Here is a 21,417-nt window from a genome sequence, read left to right on the forward strand (position 1 = left end):
TCCACACGGCCAGGGGTGGGTCCTTCCAGGGCAGGAGGCCCAGGGCTCAGAACACTTGGCCTCCTTGGCCTTGCACTGGGGTCTTTGGGACCTGCTCTCTCAAACCCACAAAGGATTGTGGAATACCTCTTCCTCGGTAGAGGTTGGAGCAGATTGGAGCAGGAGAGGCCTGAATGAGGACACTAGTGACCGAACCCAGGGTCACTGGTGCTGGAGAAAGAGAGGACTGGGAGGGTTTAGGAGACCGATTGGATGTAGGGGTGTGGCAGTGACACACACGTGGGTCTGGAGGACGCAGCGTGGGGACACACGGTGAATTCTTCTGACACCGGCCAGCCTGAGTCCAGGGGCCATCCAGGGTGGGACGTGCTGTCTGGGGCTCGCCACAGGTGTCAACAGCAGCGGCCGGCTTGGGTGGCATTCACCGAAGCCGGGGCTCGGGTGCAGGCGGCGGGGCAGCTGGGGGTGACCGGCACAGCGGGATGGAGGGCTGAACAGGCACGAGGAAGAGGATCCTGGACAGGCGTGGGTCGTGAAGGAGAAGCCAGAGCAGGAGAGGGATGAGCGGAAGGAGAGGCCACAGGCCAACAGCACGGCGCCCCCTCCACACCAGGTCCCGTTGGGAAGGAGTTGGGGTGGGACTCACACCACCGTGGGGAGGAGAGCGGGGAGGCGAGGAGGAGGGGAGGGATGGCGTCTCCAACACCCACTGGGCTTCCCTCCTCAGGGGGGCTCCCTCTGCTGGAATGTTCTCCCCACACCCTCCCCGAGACCTCCTCCTCCTCCTTCAGGTCTCCCCACCCTCTCCCTGTCCCCTGACTCCGTGGTCCGCATCGCTCTCTGACAGCCCGTTTGTTGCTCATGTCCTTGTTCGTGGCCCTCCGCGGGAGGGGGGGGGGTTCTGTCGGGTTCACTCCTTCTCCCTGCCCACCGCCCCCCCGCCCCCCGCCCCCGGCATTCCCAAGGTGCAAGGTGCTCACAGCTCAGGGTGGAATGGATGAAGGCAACAATGTTGTCTTTCACCCACAGCATGTGAAAGGGCTTTTGTAAGCCCTCCCAGGCCCTTCCCAGGTGGCGTCTTCCATCTGGACCAGGCAGGCCTCCTCTGCAGCTACCTGTCTGGCCAAGAGGCGGCCACACCCGCCCCAGACTTTCTGCTCCCCAGCGCCCGCTTTCCAGGGAGCCTGCCTCCCTCCCTTCCAACCTTTTGCTGGGCTGAACCTGACTGCAGCCGTCCTAGCCTTGGCTGGGGCTTGCACACTCGGCGCCTCTCATTAGTCTGGTTACTCTGCATCGTCCCCCGAAAGTGAACACACCCTCGCCCCAGGACCGGCAGTTACAGCGGGCTTATTCCATGGAGCTTCGCTTCCCTCTCCCAGTGAATGGGCACCAGGGGATGGCTTGGCGATCGTGCTCAGAATTATTCACTCGGGGTTCTTACCTGAGTTTTATGAGGCTCTTACCCAGATTCTAAGTGCAAATGTGCACGTTGTGAATTAGTCTGGGACGAGGCTCCCTAACAATTACACGGATGCTGCTGGGAGAGCCCAGCACTCGGTTGCGAAACGGCTGCCTTTCTTCGTGTACAATCAGATATCGATGTCTTGGCTGGGAGTCTCCTTATGGCTTCCCAAGCCCAGACATAAATCGCTTCTAACCAAGGGTTTGGGAATTCCTGCATTGCATCTGTAGCCTAGAATTCTCTCTTTCTATAAAGCATGGCAACAACATCTGCCTTTCACCGAACACCTGCGTGTGGTTGGACCCTCCTATTACTATTATTATTTAACCCTGATGAGGCCCTTGGAGGGTCCTTACCATCCTCACCCATAACTGGAAATCTGAGCTAGTAATGCAGAAGGCACGCCATGTAGGAATTAGCTTGTGGAGTCGGGTTTTGAACTCACGCCCCTCGATTGCCAAAGCTCCGAATTTCCCATGAGCATAACTGCTCCGTACCAAAGAAGTCGTCTCTTTGTCTCAAGCTGGACCTTTTCTTTCCTAGGCGGCTCAAGCTTAGTTAGATAAACTCACGTTCTTTCCTTACATAACCTCATTTAGGAGAACAACCAAATCTTGCCGTCACAGCCTCGTGCCGTCTGTTATATTAATAATACATAATATTCAGGGCTGACCATACAGGAACCTTACGTAGATTGTCCAATTAATGCTAGTTTTGTAGGCTCAGTCCTTTCCTACCACCCTTTCCCTCACACCCCTGCCTCTGCTCTCATAATAGGTGGGCTAGCTTGATAGATTAAAGGGTAAGGGGGGTTGCCCTGGGTGAAGCCTGCTCTTTTCCCGGGCTGCCACCCAGATGCCCAGTCTGGGGAGGGTCCCTCCTGCCTCAGAGGCAGGAGGGCGAGAAGTCGGGACCACCATGGTCCTACTTTGCCCTCCCTTTCCTCTCTCCTTGAAGACTTAGAGAATGCTCGGAGGGGGAGAACCAGGAACATTGCACTGAGCTGTTTCTTTATGATAGCCTTTGTTCTGAGTCTATCCATCCCGGATCTCATCACATAGGATTTGGACTTCAGAGGAAGAAAAGCACGCTCGTCCCAGCCTTGTCACCTACAGAGACAGGAACTGCATTTGGCCACAGGTAGCAGATCCAGAATGATGGTGTCTGAAGTGGGGGTAAGGTGCGATGGTCATCTCCTGGGGGAGATGGGCTTAGGATTCCGACAGCTCCCTGGAGGTCATCGGTGTTGCAGGACTGTTCTCACTTCCTGCTCTGCTACCCTTGGTGGTGGCTTCCATTCTCAACCTCATTTCATGGCCCCAAGACGGTAGTTGCAGCTCCAACTGCAACTTCGAAGGAGGAAGGGTGAAGGGAAAAGAGCTTCCAGCAGATGAAGAGCTTTTCTTGCTAACGATCTCCCTGTATACGTCAGTGCTCAGCCTTTGTCATGAGGGAGGCAGGGGAGTGTTGTGTTTTTTAGCTGGGCATGTTGCTACCTCCAAGAGGTTTTATTACAAAGGAAGATGGGAAAAGAATATTGGCTAGGCAGATAGTTTTTTCTGATATTTTCTCCAGAACACCAAATTTCTGGTTTGGGAAACTTGCTGCGTGGTGTCGAATGGTGGTGTCAAAGGGGGAGCAAGATGAATTCTATTTGGGGGCAGGTTGAGTTTAAGCTGCTGGTGGTATTCGGATGAAGGTTTTTTGTGGTGGGCAGAATCCCAGAGATGTCTGCATCCGAATCCCTGAAACTTGCCAGGAGGTCACCTTCCATGGCAAAAAGGAATTTGAAATTGTGATGGAATTAAGGAGAGAGTTGTGGTCCCCACAAATTCATGGTGATGCCCTCACTCCAGTCCCCTCACGATATGACTGAATTTAGAGACAGGGTCTTTAAGAGGGAATTGAATTTACATGAGGTCGTGAGTGTGGGCTTGGCTCAGCTATGACCGATGTCTTTATAAGAAAAGAACATCCGGATGCAGACACACCCAGCCGGAAGACCTCATGAAGACACTGGTGGAAGGTGGCTTTCTGCACGCCAAGGAGAGAGCCCTCAGGAGAACCCAGCCCCACGGGCACCTTGATCTTGGCCCCCAGAACTGAGCAAAAATAAATGTCTGTTGTGTCAGCCCCCTAAGCCAGTGGTACTTTGTTATGGCGGTCCTAGCAAGTTCATCCAAGGATCTCTCCTACTGGGGAGACTATCTTGTGTTTTCCGGGTGGGCCCAATGTAACCCCAAGGATCTTTACCCGTGAAAGAAGGAAACAAGAGAGTCCAAGAAGGAGAAGAGGCAGTAGCAGTTGAGGTCAGGCTGATGTGATTGCCGGCTCTGAAGATGGAGGAAGGGGCAGCAAGCCAAGGGGTGTGGTAGCTTCTGGAAGCTGGCTAAAGCAGGAGCAAGTGTTCCCCGAGAGCCCTCAGAAGGCACACAGCCCCACTGACCTCTTGACATTAGCCCTGTGAGATCTGTCATGGACTTGTGACTTCCAGAATGTTTAAGGTAATAAATTTGCTTGTCTTAAGCTACTAAGTATTTAATTTTTTTTTAAACAGCAGCAATAGGGAGCGAACACATTGCCAGTATGGGGATGGATTTGGAGACTCAGAGCACACAGGATAATTGAAGCCATTGTCAAGAAGAAACGGCCCAGAGATGTGTTTGAATGAGGACAGGTGATGTCTAGGGCAGAACCCACGGAGAGATCATTGCTGCAGGACAGGGCAACTCACACCACTGTTCCTTAGATGGGAGGGTCCCAGGACAGAAGAGGAAGAAGGGATCCCCGCCCCGCCCCCCAACTCTGAGCATGTTCTTCAAAAGCTGCACGTTTGGGACACATTCAGAGACTATGAAGGAACTGTTTTGGAAGGAGCAGTGGACACCAAGACCGTGAAACAGAGTAGCGCATATCATCGCGGGGGATTGGCTTTTTATGTGCTCCCCCAACCCCACTAACCAGCCAGGTACTCCTCCTGCCCTGCCGTCCCCAGGGTCCAGTCTCCTCCTTCCCACCCCGGATGTGATCACCTGGTGCACCACCATCCCAGAGCCTGGAAAGTTTGACAGGGGCCGGGCTGACCTGGGGGCGCACCCTCTGTCCTCCCACTGCGCCTCTGCTTCCCTCCGGCCCTGTCATACTCCCCCACAATCAGTGACCGCTCAGCCCCTTCCTCCGAGGACAGGCCTGCTTGCTTGCATGTCCAAGCATGAATGCCTCGGCCCCACATCTGATGTCTGATGCACGGTCCGTGCTTGGGGGACTGAAATGCTGGGTTAAGGGCTACTCCTGAGGGCCAGATCCAGAAACTGTGTCTGAGAAGGGATCGGAGCAAGGGAGGGCCTGGGTGCCAGGCCAGAGTAGACTCCTTGGTCCCTCCCCTTCCGGGCCTCCCCTCCCCACCGGCAGCCCTGCAGGAAAATGCCCATTATTTATATCCACACCTCTTTAGTCCTGGAATATGAGCCCAACTTGGTCCACATGATTATCAGAGGGACCGTGGGCAGCTGCTTCTCCTATTCTTGGCAATCACTCACTTGGGTGCCTTTGCCGGAGGGCCCTGCTGGGCAGTGGGAGATGGTCTTCCTTCGGGAGAGGGGGTGATGGTTGCTGAGCCTTCTTTCTCCTTGAGGAAGGAGACCTGACCTGGAGAGCCCCACCTTCCTGCGCCTGCAGCTCCAGGGGGAAGAAAGCAGAGTCCCTCAGATACAGCAGGTCCCCACCAGAGAACGGAGGGGTTGGACGGCCCAAGACCAGGGCCTGGCTCAGTGTGCATAGCTCCCAGAGCTGTGGGCAGCAGTCTGCACAGACAGAAAGCTCAGATGGCAACCAGCCACGCCCCGTGGGTGCTGAGAGCACAGGCTGAGGGATCCGGGTCGGGGCAGGAGGTGGGACCTGGATGGGGTCAAAGAGGGACAAGGCCCACAACTCATCAGGGACTTGTTTCTAGTCTTAAAAGAGGCAAGGAGGGTCTTTTGAGAAAAGGGGACAAGCCCCAGCCCCTTTCCCTGCAGAAAGCTTTGGTGCTCAGCCACTTGGCTTCCTGGAATAGTGACGTTGGATCTTGACTTCGATCCTTTGATTCTAAGCACCCCTGTGGAAGGTGGTCTTAAACTTTGGGAGGATACAAAGTTGTCCTGTGATGTGCTGTGAGGACATAACAGCCAAGTGTCAGCTGGTTCCAGATCTTCCAGCGGCAAGCAGAGGAGCCTGCCGATGGGACAAAGACCGGAGGTACCAAGGCCACCCCGCTCTGGCCATTCGAGGGCCCCCACTCCTGCCTCTGACCCTACCGTGTGACTGCCCCTAGCATGCCGCCTGGCTCTCAGGAGGTGCTCAGCCTGCTGGGTCCTTTCCTGGCCCTTTTGTCTCTCCTCTTGGCCCCTGGCCACATTCCTGGTTCTGGGGCGTTCTGAGCCCCTGCTTGGTTTGTCTCCCCGCCAGTCTCCCAACCCCAGCTGCACTCCTGCTTTATTTCCCCACCCACGACCGTGACCCTGGGGCTTCTGGAGAGCTGGATGGGGTGGGAGTAATGGCTGTGTCCACGGGAGCTGGACCATCTGGATTTCAATCCTGGCTTGATATTGTCCTATAGCGTGGTGTCTCTGTGCCTCACTTATGCCGTCTGTAAGGTGGGGATGATGGTAACAGTAGCACCTGAGAACAGGTTTGGGGAAGGACTGAGGTAATGATTGAGTGCTGAGGTCAGTTCCCGGCATGCAGTGAGCACCCGAGAAATGTCCATCCTTTTCAGCCCAGGCCCTTCCTCTGCTCTCCAGACACCACTCCTGAGTGTCCTTGCCAGCTGCTCTCCTGCTCTCCTGCTGCCCCTTCTCAGAGCCTCCCCCCACCCCAGCCCCCATGGCCTGCAGCTGGTAGGGCCCAGAAACTCCACCAGGTACGTGCTCAGGCCACCCCCTTGTGTGCATCTCATATCACACACATTCCAGGGTCTAGGATGTCATTTTCTAGGGACCCTGATCCCCGAGGGCTGGAGACAGAGGTAAAGTGATGGATGTAGGGGACGGAGGGCTGTGGGGCGTCATGAGTCGGTCAAAGCTGCTGGAACCGAAGAAGCAATAAAACACTGCGTGTCTGTGCAGACCCAGAGCTGTCCTTTCTTTTCCCCTCTAAGGACAGAGCGAGCCAGGACAGGCAGAAAGTCAAGGACATGGTGAGCCTGGTGGGGGCAGGGGGACAGTAGAAGAGGGTCAGGCTTTAAGGCCTGGAGAAGCAGAAGAGGCTGGATCAGGAGCCAAAGAAGAAAGGCTTACGAGGCAGAAGGAGGCCACGGGGGTCTTGGGAGCTGCGCTGCCCCCCACCATGCTTGGTCTCCTACGTTCATGGGGACATCGACAGGCTGACCTCCAGGTAGCCGCCTGCCTTAGCCCTGCCTGCTGACTCATTCTGGAAGGTTCTTTTCCCTGTCTCTTTTTGGTCTCAATATTGGGCTTGTGGGGAAAGGAAGAGTCGGGAGCTTTTCTGCTCTGCCTGCTGTGTTAGCCTCTCAGCGTGGGGCTCTCAGCTTCTGCCAGGCACCCAAGGACCCTCGTGGGAAACCCCCACCATTCCCTTTCTCCCCCTCCTCCCCCGCCCAGGCTGCTTGGAAGGGCATGTGGTAAAGGGGTGCATTTTAGAGGAAAGAATTAGTGGATATGATCTTAGAACTCCTGGTGGATGGAACAGAAAGAAAACACAGCAGACACCGGGGAATAGAATACAATTCAACATTACATCCATCTTTGGGACTCAGAGTAAATCACAGTCTCCCAAACAGAATAGCTACGGGGCAGAATAATACAGTCCACTTCGCAGAACACGGGGATGCTGGCCCTGTCCTCCAATCCACAGGTGCCAAAGGAGTCATGGTGGTGAAGTTTTTTTTTTTTTTTTTTTTTCTCCCAGAAATGAGGCATATGGTCTGGGCTAAATTTACAGGGCAAGCCCATCCGTACCCCAGTCTCCTGTGTGGCAACGGTCTTTGGCAAAAGTCCCTCCGCGTGATGCTGGCATGCTCCTTGGTCCACACACATATGGGGGATCCCAGTGGGGATGAATGAGGCTTGGAGAGCTTTCCAAAATCATCTTTCTTCCTGAGACACTAGCTGTAGGGGGCCGGGTGTATGGGCAAGCATTGGTGGAAACCACAAGGGGAATCCAGACTTTGGGTACCTTCTAGAGTCATGTCTGTCCCCAAACTTCCTTCCAGCAAGATATCCATGGGCCCTTCTACCACAGCTGCGCTTGGACCACAAGCTTGTGGGCAGATGACATGAGACCCAGGGGTCATGCGTTCCCAGGGAGCTCGCTGGGAGCCCACCCCGTTTGCTCCCCTCCCAGAAAGCACCAGGAATGTAAGAGTGATATTATAGGACCAATATGGAATCGGTGTTCATGTCAGGGAAAGGGGAATGATCTATAAGCCCAACCACTTGAGGCATCAGAGCTACAGTTAGTGACGAAGGCCTTGCAACACCCACCCCCTGGATTGGTCTTGACCACCTTTGCACGGGAGACAGTTTAGCTCGAAGACCTGGCTACAACTGTTTGGATGACAGACATGGTCATTTTGGATGAAGTTCAAAAGTCACAGGTTCCCCCAAACTCTGGCTTCTTAGAGGGGATGGGTCGGGGGTGTGTCCTGTCATAGGTTCCTGCTTCCATGGAATTTCCCATGATGCAGAGGGAACTAGGTGAGGTTCTGACTCTGCATAGGGAACCACCAGGAAGGATGGAGACTCCTGGTGGCTTGTTAGAGAGAACAAGAGGTTGCCATGGTGACAGGGGAGGCGGGCCCAGAAGCACCAGGGAAGGAAGGCAGCTCAAGCCAACGGTGATTCTAGAGCAGGATGCCCTCCGTTCACACCTCATTATCTATCAGTGCACTCCACTGGGCCTCTGGCATGGCCTAGGGCAGCCTCTGGGTCTGTCACCCCAGAGCCTCTGGTTGCTACTGGAAGCGCCAGGTTCTGGGAGCACTTACCCCATGGGTGCTCTCTGCTTTGTGGGGGAGTCCCCTGGAAACTCCCTTCCAGTCCATGACCTCAGTGTGGTCCCCAAAGACAGGGAGAGGCTGCACTCTGGCAAGTGGGAAGCAGGAAGGAGAGGGGAAGTCGTTATGCAGTTTCCTAATTGTGTTTGTTATGTGCCCCCCCCAAACTTCTGTATGGCAATTCCTGCTGCCCCAAATCCTTCCACCTTTATCCCCTTTGCTAGCTCTTATCTTTCCTTTTGTTTCTCAGTTCAGAGGACACAGTCTCTGTCCCTCTCCCCAGTCTGGGTGAGATGTCCCGCTGCGTTTCCACACCTGCTGCCTTTCCCCCATAGAGCGCTCCGCGGGTCGTCCAATGGCCTCTCGGCCTTTATGTCTCACTTTGGAAAAAAGACGAGAGCACAGACCTTGTTTGGCCCATTTCCCTCCCAGGGCCTGGCCCCGAGTCAGGCACCCCATCAATGTTTGCTTGTGTGATGGGTAGGGATGGGGAAAGCAGATAAGGTTTTCTGAAACAAATCCTATCTCTGGAAACCCACAGACCATTCAAATGCGGCATGCGATCTTGGCTTTGGTTCTCCATGCAGGTAAAGAGAGAAAAATCTTACAGAACCCGCTGCAGTCTTCCTCTTGCTGCTCTAGAATTGGGGGTGGAGGTGCAGGGAGGGGGCGGGAAGAAGTTAGGGCAACATGCACTTGTCCATGGCTAATTGTCAAGTTCAGAGGGGAGAACAGTCAACGAGAAGATGTTAGAAGGTCAAACTCTGGCACCCCAGCCCACCCCGATGGTCTCTGGCATAAATACTGTGTAATTTGGAGTTAAATGTCCCCCGCTGGTTGACTCCCAGAGCTTTCTCCAGGGGGGAATGCGCCTTCTTGGAAAGGGTTTCTCCCCGGACACCCTCCACTGTTCCCTCTTTGGAATGTTTCACACTGGTGACTTGTCCCTCGAGATGCAGATCAGTATCTTGCCCACTGAGGGAGCTGGGGCTGGCCACCCCAGGGAGCCAGAAGCCAGTCTTCCCTCTCTTAGGGCCTCCATGGTTCAGTTTGGGTTCTAGAAGGATGTAGACGGGGAGTCTAGCTCGGACACTCTGATGTGTGTAAACATGAGGTTCACCTTGGGACACAACTTCGCCCCAGGAATTTCCCAGCATGCATAGCACTTGGCAGAGAGAGTTCGATGAGTGGCACCTAGATGCAGGAGTGGGGAATGAGCCACGAAAGGGGACGGCTGTGGCCAGCGTCAAGGGAGGCATAGCAATATCAGAAAGACGAAATGAGATGGAGCCTGCAGCGCTCCCCAGCTGCATGTGGAGCCCTGAGCTCTTTCCCAGAGGGCCAGGAAAAGGCTTTGCCTGTCTGTCTTATGGCTAAACCCCCTCCACCACCACCACCTCCACCAAGAAGATGGGGAATGTTGGACGTTGCAGATCTCCTCCCGGGCGAGGCAGCAGGGTGACGAGGAGAAGAGAAAGTGAGGCCACCATCAGCGATTCAGGAAGAAGGACTTGAGAGTCTGGAAGAAAACTGACTTCTGTTTCTGCTTCTGTTTCTTCTTGATGATGGGCACCCACACCAGCCCGCACACCAGCATCATGAGTCCCAGAGACAGGAAGGCAGGCCCTATCATCTTAAGGACCTTAAGGCTGTTGACACCCAGCTTCAGGGTGTAGGCCAAGCAGGTGATGACCACACCGAAGAGGAGGATGGCGCCGCCCACCGACATGATAATGATGGGTTTGCGGTAGATTTCCCACTTACTCCGGGGGGTGGCGGTCCACACCGACTCGCTTCTGGAGCTGATGCACAGGGAGCTGGCCGTCTGGCTGGGCAGCAGGTCCTTGGACTCTGGAGACTTCTCATCGACCTCCGGGGCCTTGGGGAGAGCCTCCATCGTCATGGCTCCACGGGACTGGGCACCTGGCACCCGCAACACTTAGAAACCAGGGTGAAGCCCAAGGGGTCCCCACACGCCCTTCCTGTTCTCAGCATCCGTCTCTGGTCTGGCTCTCAGTGGAGGGCGACACTGGGTTTTGTGCTGAAGCCAAACAGAAAGTCAGATGAGCTCCACATAAATAAGAAACCACTCACTGGCACTGGCACGTTTCTTTGTTTTTTCTTGTGAGAGATAAATATTGCAGCATTCAAATCAACTGCTTTTAGTATTTAAAACAGGGAACAGGGGTATCTCTTTTTAAAAAAAAAAAGCATTTGGGAGAAGGGGGTGGGATTATGGACATTGGGGAGGGTATGTGCTTTGGTGAGTGCTGTGAAGTGTGTAAACCTGGTGTGATTCACAGACCTGTACCCCTGGGGATAAAAAATATATGTTTATAAAAAATAAAAAATTAATAAAAGAAAGTGAAACATCAAAAAACAAAAACAAAAAAAAAAGCAAAAGCTGTGTTTTTGCGAATAGCACCTTATTTTCAGACTCAACGACTTTCTAGCTGTATGACTTGAATGAGTTACTTAACGTCTCTATGCCTCAGCTTTCTTATCTATAAAATGGGGGTAACAGTACTACCCATGTCCAGCTGCCAGAGGCTGGATTTGAACCCGTTCTGTTCTTGCTCTCGTCCTTACCGTGTGGAGGACATCTTTCAGCCCAGCCCAGGATTTTATGTGCTTTTCAGCCAGGGGCATGCCCCGGGTTCAGAGTGTGACCTTTGAATATCTAAGTGCCCCCTTGCCCTGTCCTCCGTGGTGATGACATCAGGTCAATCTCAGGCCTGTAAAGGTACGGATTCTAGCCGGTGACCTCCTCCGACTTCTCATCTGAGCCCGTCCGTGTACCTCTCAGTCACCAGAGCCCTCTCTTCCCCTGGTACTTTCTGCATGTGGGAGGAAGGCGAGGCTGTAGAGAGCCCCGGTCCGCTTCCCAGAGGTCCTCACCGACTCCCGGGCCCGAGGCATCATCCTTGACTTGTCTCCAGAAGGTCTGGCCTGGTGCACCCCAGAGATGCTGCCTGCCTTTCAGTGAGCGAGCAAGTGAACGAACAACGGACTATCCTTTCTGCCTCCTCCCTCCCGGTGGTCCCGAGCATGAATTCAGCATTTTTTACAATACTGTTTGGACGGGTTCTTCCTGGCGGAGGCTGGTGCCTCCCTGGGTTAAGCTCTGGGACCCTGCCAGCCACACTCTCCTCCTGTGTCCCCAGGCCACAGACTCTCCCACTGTTCTCTGCAGGGCCCTGCCTGCCTGCCCAGAATGACTATCCTCCCTCAAGCAACACTCTCTCCAGCCTCTGCTCTGTCTCCCTCCTCTCATGAACTGCCTTGTGTCCTCGGCTTCTGGTCCTTCCGTCCTCCAGGAACCCCGAGGCTCTCTTTGGGCCCCACCCAAATCAGATTGCTTTCCAAGAGCCAAAAGTGTATCGGGGAAGGGGGGCAACTCATCCCAGTCACAGTGGGCTCCCCCAATGCCCCAAATGGAGTGAGTCAGACCCAAATATGGAGAGGAGGGTGCAAGTCTGGCCCCTGTGTGAAGGGTAGCCTGGGATGGAGGAGATGGTTCCTGGAACCTGCTGGTTCTTCTTTACCAAGGCTCTCCCATGGAAAGCTGGGTCCCGGAGTGAATGGTTTCTCCCCCAACATTTCCCACCATGTTCATTCCAAACTTGATCGCTCACTCCCACCCTCCTCCACCCCGCAGCAGCTCAGGCTTGAACCACTTCCTCCAGCCGTAATGCCCCCCCCCCCCGCCCCTTTCCAGAACAAGCAGTTACAGACCCGTCCCCTTTGACATGGAGGAAATGGGAATCGTAACAGGGCCGTGCCTTCAGAAGGTGAATACTTATGCTCCTGGACACTCATCTAGAGAGAAGATATTTGGGTCTCGGTTTCCAAAGACTTCGAAAAACCGATGGGCTTTTGTGAGTACAGGGACACAGGTGTTTGCTGCTGCCCCTGGGATCCTGTGGACCATTTGCATAAGCCAAAGGCCCTTTGTAAAGTGATCTCTCCCTCTGCCCGCCCTACTGCTACTGCGAGCTGGGGGCAAAGGAGGGATCACGGAGCCTGATGTGAGGTCCTGGGGGTCGGGGACTTACACTGGTTTTTGCCACCTAGTTTTTTCTGTGGATGTTCTGACATCTCCAGTAGGATCCACCCCCCACCCACCCACCCCGCAACCTCTGGGTGGCCCTTTCTACCACTTGGCAGTGGAGACCCAGGGCAGAAGGACTTGTTGCCTTGTGATGCTGGGGGTGTTGGCAGGGAGAAGTAGGAATGCAGAGATTCTCGGTCTTGTCGGAGGTAGCTTGGATGGAGAAGGACCTGTTCCCATGAGAGGTCCTGTCTGGGTGGGAGGTGTCCTCTGCCTCCCCTGCAGGAACTATGCTGCTGGAGACACGGATCATGGCCACGGGTCCTGGAGTGGGGCGGGGAGCTCACAGCACCATGCACATCTGGAGGCGGGGGTGGGGGGAGGTTGGGGAGCTCACGGGGTGAAAGTACCAAGCACATGCTCTTTGGCCCTGCAGGGAAGTCACTTGTCTATTCCCATTTTCTAAGGGCAAAGACAGAGTGAGGGGCATGGCCAGGGCCTCACCGAATGTCCCGTGCAGCTGTGCTGGGGTTCACACCAAGGTCTTTGGACTTAAAAGCTCTGCACGCCAGATCGTGCTGGTCTGAATGTGGCCTGAGAGCCCTTCAACAAGGAGACTCTGAATTTTTCACTCTGGGGCTTCACCCGCTCGCCCGACATGTAACTTCTCACGGAATATGGAGGCATGTCAGGAAGTAGTTCTACAGGGATTCCCTGTGAAATAGAGAAATACGAGCATGGTGGTCGGTTTTTCATACTCAGTTTTTCAATGACTCAATTTAAAGGACAATCTCATTCTGAGATACTGGTCTGTCTGTCTTTCTTTGTTTTTTCTTTTTTGGCTTTGAAATATTCCTGATTTTATGAAATGACCGTGATGGGAAGAGGATGGTCGGTTTCGTTAGTATCTGTCCCTGGCAAGGCAGAAGTTGGTCACCTGATGTAGACGTCTGTCTGTCTCTCATCTGTCTATCTAAACTGTGATGGCTCATGAAATCTCCAAGAACGGGAACCTTTCATTTAGTTGACTTACTTAGGAGGCGATGTGGGTCTTGGCACAGTCACGGGACAGGCAGGGCTTCCGAGAAAAATCACTCCTTCATGATGCCTGCAAGTCCGCGGGCTTATCTGTTGTATCTGTGTGTGATGACGGGAAGATCTAAGTTCCTGACATCAGAGGGACCACAGCATGAAGTGAGTTTACCTGAGCTGTGGGACCCTGGGCCGCTCTGTGAACACCGGAGGCTTACTAGCCCCCAACTAAAATAAGAGAATACAACATCTGCCCCACTGGGCTGTGAGGACCATCACATTCCATAAGCACTGCAGCCTTGTGTAACATAGGTGTTCCAGACAGAACCATGATGATGATGATGATGATAATAATTATAATTATAATAGTATAATATAAATGTTAATAATATATATTATTAATATTGTAATATAACATATTACAACATTATTAATATATAATATTATATATTATATATAAATAATACAATAATAATAATAATTATTATTATTATTGTTATTTTTGTCCCTGTTTTCTCATCTGTAAAATGAGGAATTTGGGGTAAGGGACTTCTAAAATCCTCTTAGATCAGTCCACCGGTGGTGACCTAGACCTCAATTCTGAGACTTCGGGCTGCCTGACAATCCCCAAGTCAGGGTGCTACGAGTTGTATAACCCTTTATTCAAGTCCTAAAATATTCTCTATTTTTTCCAGTATCAGGGTTTCTCAGCGGCAGTACTATTGGGGCGGGGTCATTCTGTTGTAGGGAGGCTGTCCTGTGCATTGTAGGAGAGTGTGTTAATGGCTTTGACCTTTGCCCACCAGATGCCAGTAACACCACCACCTCCTCCGGTCATGATGATCAAAAAATGTCTCCGGCAATTGCCAGATGTCCCCTGTGTGTGGTGGGGGAGGGGGAAATCAATCTGGTGTGGACCGCAGCTCCACACCAGCTTGTCCTTCCTGCCTAGCTTGCAGCTGCCCGAGGGCCAAGGCCGAGCTGACTCATCCTCCAAGGGGATGGTCCTTGGCAGGCTCTCCAAGGGCCTGGCCCCCTGCTGTAGCTGCGTGAGGGACCAGGGGACATCTGGGGAGCTGAGCCAGCCCGGTGAGAACAATTTCCAGGTTTGGATTAAGTTCCTGGGGGCTTGATCCGTACATCTCAGAGGCTCCCTCACTCCCAGCAGTGGGTTGACTGGTCCACCCAGCACGTCAGAATGTGACCTTATTCGGATTAGAGGCGTTGGCAAGTAGAAGGAAGGCAGGGGTCTCCAGCCCAGGTCTTCCTCAAGTAGACCGGTCCAAGGACCGTGTCCTTATAAGAGAAAGGAGAGGAGAATGTGACACACAGAGGGGAAACCCTGCTGAAGGTGGAGACAGAGGCTGAACCGATGCCCCTACGAGCCAAGGAGAGCCGACGATTTCCAGCCGCTGCCAGAAGCTAGGAGGGCGGCACGGCCCGGCTCTCCCTCAGAGCTTCTAGAAGGAACCAGCTCTAAGGATTGCTCAATTTTTGGACTCTGCCCTCCCAAACCATAAGAGAATAAACTTCTTTGTCTTCAGTGACTGCATCTGTGGGAATTTGTTACAGCGAAACCGAACACACCCGACTCTTTTTAACGTCCCAGACACCTCAGTGGTGGACAGGTACTGAGGCCCGGAGGCTGGGCCTGTGGGGGAGAAGGCGGAAGGAAGGAAGGAAAGCCGGAGGTCGGGCCTCCTGGACTCCCCAAGATTTGAATATGGGCTCAGCCCTCGGGGCAGCCATTTGAGAAGAGAGGGATGAATCCCTCTCCCCCAGAGGCCACGTTTGGAGGGTCCGGAGGCGGACTTAGCGGACGGAGACTGTAGCTCACAGCTGGGGTTGGGCAGGCCAAGATGGCGCCCTGGCTGGGACCCCACAGCCACGAGAAGGAAAGGGGGACAGCCCTGAGCCTGAACGGGCACCGATGTCCAAACAGGACCCCGACCACGAGCGGCCAGGCAAACTGCCATTTACATAAAACCCCCATTTACATAAAATGAGATTCCATTTACATCAAATTCAAAATCTGTGCTCCTTCAATGAGGAGAGCGGTTGCCTTTGGTGGGGGTGTGGGTGGGGACACGTTGGACACTTCTGGGGGGCTCTAACGTTCTGTTTCTCGATCTGCTACAGCTGCTTCCATGGGCGTGTCCCGTTCGTGCCGGAGACTCGCCGGAGGACTGCCTTTCTGGGTGGAGGTTAAACGGCAATCAAATGTGTAAACAAAGGTAATTGAAAGGTCGAACTAAACGCAACACGGTCCCTTTTTCTGGATTCTGACTAGAACAGACCGACTGGACAAAGACACCTGGGCATAATTTTAAGGAAGTCAGAATTTGGATTGGGGATTAGATGACACCAAGAATTTAACATTTGTATTTGGAATGATAACGATCCCGGGGACACCAAAGAAAATGTCTTCACGACACGGAGCTAAGGCTTGAAACAACATAACAGGGAAGAAATGCCGTGATGCTGTGATTCACATGAAGACCTCCGACTCTGGCCAGAGGCAGGTTGACACGATGCTCAGTGACAGCAAAGCCGGGTGGTGGAAACACGGACCTTCACTGTGATTACGATCTCGACTTCTATGTACGTCTGCAAATGCTTCTAGTAATGGGAAACGGAATATACAGACCACGGCCAGACCATGTCTAAAGCCAGAACTCTGAAGGGCACCTGGCGGGCTCAGCTAGTGGCTGATGAACCCCAGGTTGAAGGTTCGAGCCCCATGTGGGGAGTGGAGACTACTTAAAAAAACAGAACTCGGACACACACACACACACACACACACCAGTCTGCAGGAACCAGCCCAGGAAGCCAGCCTGCTATGTATAAGTCTGGCTTTTAGGAAAGCGGACCACTGTCTCCCAAAACCAGGCTAGACACCGAGGACAGCTGCCTTTTGACGAAGCAATTCCTTGGGGGAAAAGAAAGTCCTTTCGACAGGTGTCGATGGGGCGACTGATGTTCTACTGGGAAAAAGTGAAACCTGACCCCCGCCTCACGGCATCCACCCAAGAATTAATTCAGACGGATCACAGGCATAACCTGGACATAAAAGCGAGAACGAGGACGATTTTCGGAGCAAACAGAGAGGAATACCGTTGTGACCCACAGGCAGGCGAACTTCCTCAGGACAGAGTAGGCAGCAAGCAAACGTGAAAACAAAAACAATTAAGTAAGATTTCGTCTTCATTGGAAACTCCTGGCTCATTAAAGTCTCCTAAGAAGAGATGAACAGGCGAACTACAGGCTGGGAGAAAAGATTTTGCAAAAATAGGTATTTGTCAAAGGATCTGTATCTGGAACACAGGAAGAACTACATCTGATGGGTAAAACCATTCGCCAGCCTAATTTTTTAAAATGCGCAAGAGGCTTAGACAGACCATCCCAACGGAAGATGAAAGCACGGACAAGACGCTTGACAGGGGTACTCAACAGGGAGATGCAAATCAAGACCACAAGGAAATGTAGTTGGACGCCCACTAGAATGCGCAATGTTTACAAATCTCACAGAACAGGGCGCCTGGGTGGTCAGTCGGTGAAGTGTCTGCCTTCGGCTCAGGTCATGATCTCAGGGCCCTGAGATCGCGTCTCGTGTCGGGCTCCCTGCTCCGCGGGGCGTCCGCTTCTCCTTCTCCTTCTGCCCCTCCTACCCGCCTCACGCGCTCTCTCTCTCAAATAAATAAAATCTTAAAAAAAAAAAAAAATCTCACAAGACAAATGGTGACCCATACACTACTGGCAGAATATAAAATGGCACAAACATTTTGGGAACAGGCTTGGTAGTTTCTTACAAAATTAAGCACGTGCCCACCCTTCATCCCCGGAGTTGCGCTCCTAGCTACTTATTTGTCCTGGAGACATGAAAGCCTGTGTCCACTAGTGGCTATTTTAAGAATATGCATCTAGCAGCTCTCCTGATAACAGCCCAGGCCAGAAACTCACCCAGCGGCAGATTGTAGATTCACGCAACAGAATACTAAAGCCACGAAAAGGACTGAACGACGTAAGAGAATATATGGCCACATGTATACATGGGCACACAGCCTGGAGGTCTCCCAGACACACCGGGTGAATGTATCAGAGTAACGTTATTGTCTATTTCCATTTATAGGGCCTCCTAGAAGCTTCTAAGAAGTAATCTAAGGGGACAGAACTCGAAACAGTTTTGTAGGGAAGGGAATTATGGGACGGAACTAAGGGCTTTCTCCGGGGTGGATGGAAGGGTTCCATCGTGGTATTTTTGCTGTGGGTTACATGGGAGGGGGGATTGTCTGTCTGTCCATACAGCCTGCTAAGACTTGTGCATTTCCCTGCGTGCAAACTATACGCCACAGGAAAGTGACTGAAAAAACCCTAATGATTGGTGGGTTGGGTGGAGAGCTGGCGGAAAGACGGCTCCCACCAGAAAGGCAGGATGTCGCTAGTGGATCACGGGGATCCGTCGTCAGGGCGTGGGCAGGAAACACGTTACCTGGAAAATCAGAGGTGAGGGCCGGGGCGAAGTGACCCCAGGACAGGGTGGACGTGTTGTCACAGGGAGATTGGCAAAGTGAGGGAGTCACCCGGGAAAGACCGTGGAGCTGATTCCGAGATGAGGAGGAAGTTTGGGAAGGAAGAGAAGGTGCTTCTGGGAGAAACTGGGATGGGGACAGGAAATGCAGGTGAGCGATGGAGAGAGACAGGAATTTCACCTTGTCCGCCTCGTCTCTGGAAACCTCCCACCCCGTGAAGGTAAACACAGACGTCCCGCAAGCTGGGGGATGGGAGGTGGGGCTGGAGGGAGCAAAGACTGGGTCTGGTGGCCCGAATGATCCCCTCCAGAAGGGACAGACCCCTAGGACAGTCCCTTAATCTCGTTAGTGCTGGTCCGCTCACCGGCTGCTGTTTGCCTTCACGCCCTTATTTGGAGACGCTGTGTCATTTCAGAGCTTGGCTCCTGACCTGCATTCCCCAACCCCCGCCCCGGGGGGGGGGGGCGGTACGCAGTGCTCAGCAAACAGTGCTCACCAGCACGACCCCACTTTCCAAACCACTCCTGTGCGCCGGCCTCCGCACCCAGGGTACAAGAAAGCCAGTCTCCCGCTCTGCAGAGGAGCTCAGGGGGACGCGTGTTTCCTCCCTCCCTGCCCGTCGTGGCTTGCTCAGTGGCGTCTCCGACCAATCATGCGAGGAGATGTCTCAGACGCCAGGGGAGAGAAGCTGCCAGAAGACCTGGGCATTTTCTCACGCTATCACATATTCATCCCCCAGTGTAGAAATGGTCTGGGGCCCCGTGCGTGTGGATTATGCAAGGTGCCGGGGCGGCAGTGAGGGTCCAAGATGATAAAGACCAAACGCTTCCCCTCCGGCGCCTGAAATACACCACTTAGGGCCACTTTCTTCGCCCAGAGCACCCCCTCTTCCTGCTGGTGGCTCTAGGAGGGGCCCCTGTTGTCCTCACTCCCATTTTACAGATAAGGAAACTGAGGTCCAGAGCTGCCTGGCCCCAAGCCCTGGCCTGTTATACACAGCACGGGGCTTTCTCAGGCGTGGCACCCGCCTCTCCCCGGTGCTGTCTTCCCTGCCCTCCCCCCACCAACTTCCTGCTCATCTTCACATCGGCGCTCCTATGGGGCTTTGCTGGTGGCGTTCTCCTCTGAATGTGCCAAAACTTGGTCTCTATTAGCAGGTTCGAGACGTAACTAATAAAATGACAGGGTGCCCAGGGAAATCGCAACAAATGCTTTTTTTTTTTTTTTTTGGTGCAAGAATGTGCCAACGACTGCATACACAGGACATACGCCCAAAATATTTGTTGTTATGAGAGATTCGATTTCGGTTTAAGCTGGGCAGGCAGCCTCTGCGCTCTCCAGCAAGCTCCACAAGAGACCCCTCTGTGCTGGGGCCTGGGGTTATCTGTCGGTTCCCAAGTGTCTCCTCCCTGATAGGAGCTGGGCTATTCTGGGAATTGCAAGGGACCCAAAGCAGAGCTCGGGGAGGGGAGGGGGCTCACACTGCCTTGCAGGAGGCTGGGCCCAGAGAGCCAGGTCGTCCCGTGGGAGCCTCTGGGACGGAGAGCTGGCAATACAAGCATCGGAAATAACACGATGGGTTATTTCTGAGAAAGACCCGCGTGCACGGGCTTTTTATGACATTCCCGAGCCCTGGAAGGTCTTGCTCTCTCTCTCTCTCTCCCTCCCCTGGAGTTGTCCCCTCACCACCCCACACGGCCACCAGTTCCAGACACTGCCCTCCCTTGAACAAGACATGCAGCGGGTGACCCCATTCCTCTGATAAGGTGAGTGGGGCCCAGTGCCTGAGCTGATAAAGCAGAGGCCAGAGCATTTCTGAATACGCTGCCACTGCCACTCGGCCACCCCGTCTGTCACCCGCTCACGGCACTTCTAGGAAGGGAAGTTCCCCAGAGGCCACGCTCCACCCAGACCGTGCCACGCACCCCCCTCTTCCCGTCACCCAGCCAGCACCCAGACCCTGCCCAGCTCAGGTGATGGCGCCTGCTTTTCCACAGACGATTGGTCTGCCCTACGTGTTTCAGCCCGGGCTCCGTGCCTGCCCCGTTCCCCCTTGCTGAGATGAAGCCTGCCCCAGCCAGCCCGCTGTCCCTCGTTTCCCTGGCACCTGCCCTCGGCGCCTGCCACGCCTGCCTGCTGCCGGCAGCAGCAGACGCTGAGGTCTGATCTGGGATTCCCAGGAGGACATTCTGGGTGTGAGTCCCCACCCCCCACCCCCACCCCTGCCGCCGCCCATGCAACACTGGGAACGGGAGGGCTGCCCGGTGCTTTGCTGTCTAGTCTTTTTGTTCCTACCTCTGCCCAGGTTTGAGACTGAGGTCCCTGCCCGGCCCTCCCCGCCCCTCCCAGTGGCCAAGGGTGAAGTCTAGATGGTCTACACCTAGGGCTGAAGGCCCCGTCTGCATACAGCTTCCCCTCTACCGGGCCCTCAGCAGGGCAGCCCCCTCCTCCCCTGCCACTGGGCTGTCACCGTTCTCCCCAGGCAGTGCCCTCCAGCCTGCTGGTGGCCGGTTCTCCCCATCCCGAGGCTCGGTGCAGCATATTTGCGTTCCAATTCCAGTTCGAGATTCAGCACGCCGCGAAGCAAAGTTAAAAATCAGCCCGTTTCTCCAGGGACGTGGGAGGGCAGAGGGGACCGATCCCCTCCTTACTTACTGTCCTCAGTGTCCCAGGGGAGAGGATGGTGAACCTGGGGACCACACGCGGCTTGCATGGGAGGCGGAACCCGGCAACGAGTTTCTGTTCAAGTTCTGCATCCCAGCCAGAGAAAGCCTCCCTGGCCCCATGGAGGAGCTGATGTGCCTCTGATCCCAGCCACTGCGCGGGCTCCAGTGGGGATGAGCTCACCAGGATGTGGGCTAATGGGTTAACCCTTTGCGGGCTGCTGGCACAGGCACTCCCGTGATGTGGCTTTGTCTCAGCTCGGCTCCGCCACTGTTGGATAAACCTTGTGAAAAATTAATGAGGCTTCTCTGCAGTCTGTCATCGAGTTTGAGTGGAGACCTGCATTAGGCTGGTGTCTTGGCAGGGCTGATTCTCCTGGCCCCGGCTCAGACATCAGGCAAGCTGGGCTTTGTGGGTTGGTGGAGTGAGTGACGGTGGTGGTGGAGATGGATGGCCAAAGGCTGGCTTTCCCAGAGGCTCTGCAGGCTCTGTCCAGCGCAGGCCATGACAATGAGATCCAGGAGCCGTGGTCCTTCTGGGTGGATGGAGAGGGCAGGTGGAGGCTTACTTAACGTCCTCTGTTCTGAGATGGTGGGGGTGCCTCTGGGAACTTCCCGGAGCCTGTGGGTGGGCATCTCGGGTGACAAAAGGGCAGGAGCACAGCGGGGGCCTGCCCCACCCCAGG

At 54.3% G+C, this 21,417-nt stretch overlaps 2 protein-coding genes and 1 long non-coding RNA gene across 4 annotated transcripts in view; 2 read left to right on the forward strand and 1 right to left on the reverse strand.

Annotated features, from left to right (window-relative positions):
• ADPRM (ADP-ribose/CDP-alcohol diphosphatase, manganese dependent) overlaps positions 1–3,992 on the forward strand; it is a 99,099-nt gene extending 95,107 nt beyond the window's left edge. The window contains exons 4-5 of the mRNA XM_082707584.1: positions 2,524–2,602; positions 3,428–3,992. Coding sequence (XP_082563710.1) covers positions 2,524–2,602; positions 3,428–3,473 — 125 coding nt within the window. The 3' untranslated portion in view covers positions 3,474–3,992. The remainder of the gene's footprint in view (positions 1–2,523; positions 2,603–3,427) is intronic.
• A 3,185-nt stretch (positions 3,993–7,177) lies between these two features.
• Positions 7,178–20,841, reverse strand: PIRT (phosphoinositide interacting regulator of transient receptor potential channels). 2 transcript variants are annotated; one of them, XM_082707589.1, is made up of 3 exons: positions 20,724–20,785; positions 13,541–13,644; positions 7,178–10,497 (listed from the first exon to the last, which is right to left on the reverse strand). In XM_082707589.1, exon 3 carries the CDS (start codon positions 10,357–10,359, stop codon positions 9,946–9,948), a length of 414 nt encoding a protein of 137 aa, XP_082563715.1. In that variant the 5' UTR covers positions 10,360–10,497; positions 13,541–13,644; positions 20,724–20,785; the 3' UTR covers positions 7,178–9,945. The 2 variants fall into 2 exon arrangements, with proteins under 2 accessions (XP_082563715.1, XP_082563714.1); XM_082707588.1 differs by lacking the exon at positions 13,541–13,644 and having other exon boundaries at positions 20,724–20,841.
• LOC309851825 lies at positions 20,047–21,030 on the forward strand. Its single transcript, XR_014304947.1, has 2 exons — positions 20,047–20,263; positions 20,733–21,030. It is a non-coding gene; the product is annotated as an uncharacterized lncRNA (long non-coding RNA).
• Positions 21,031–21,417: the final 387 nt, after the last annotated feature.

The sequence above is a fragment of the Mustela nivalis genome, assembly GCF_964662115.1.
Source record: "Mustela nivalis genome assembly, chromosome: 17".
Classification (NCBI taxonomy): Eukaryota; Metazoa; Chordata; class Mammalia; order Carnivora; family Mustelidae; genus Mustela; species Mustela nivalis.

Excerpts from the sequence above, each read along its gene's own strand:
- PIRT (XM_082707588.1), bottom strand. The coding sequence starts at position 10,359 with ATGACGATGGAGGCTCTCCCCAAGGCCCCGGAGGTCGATGAGAAGTCT.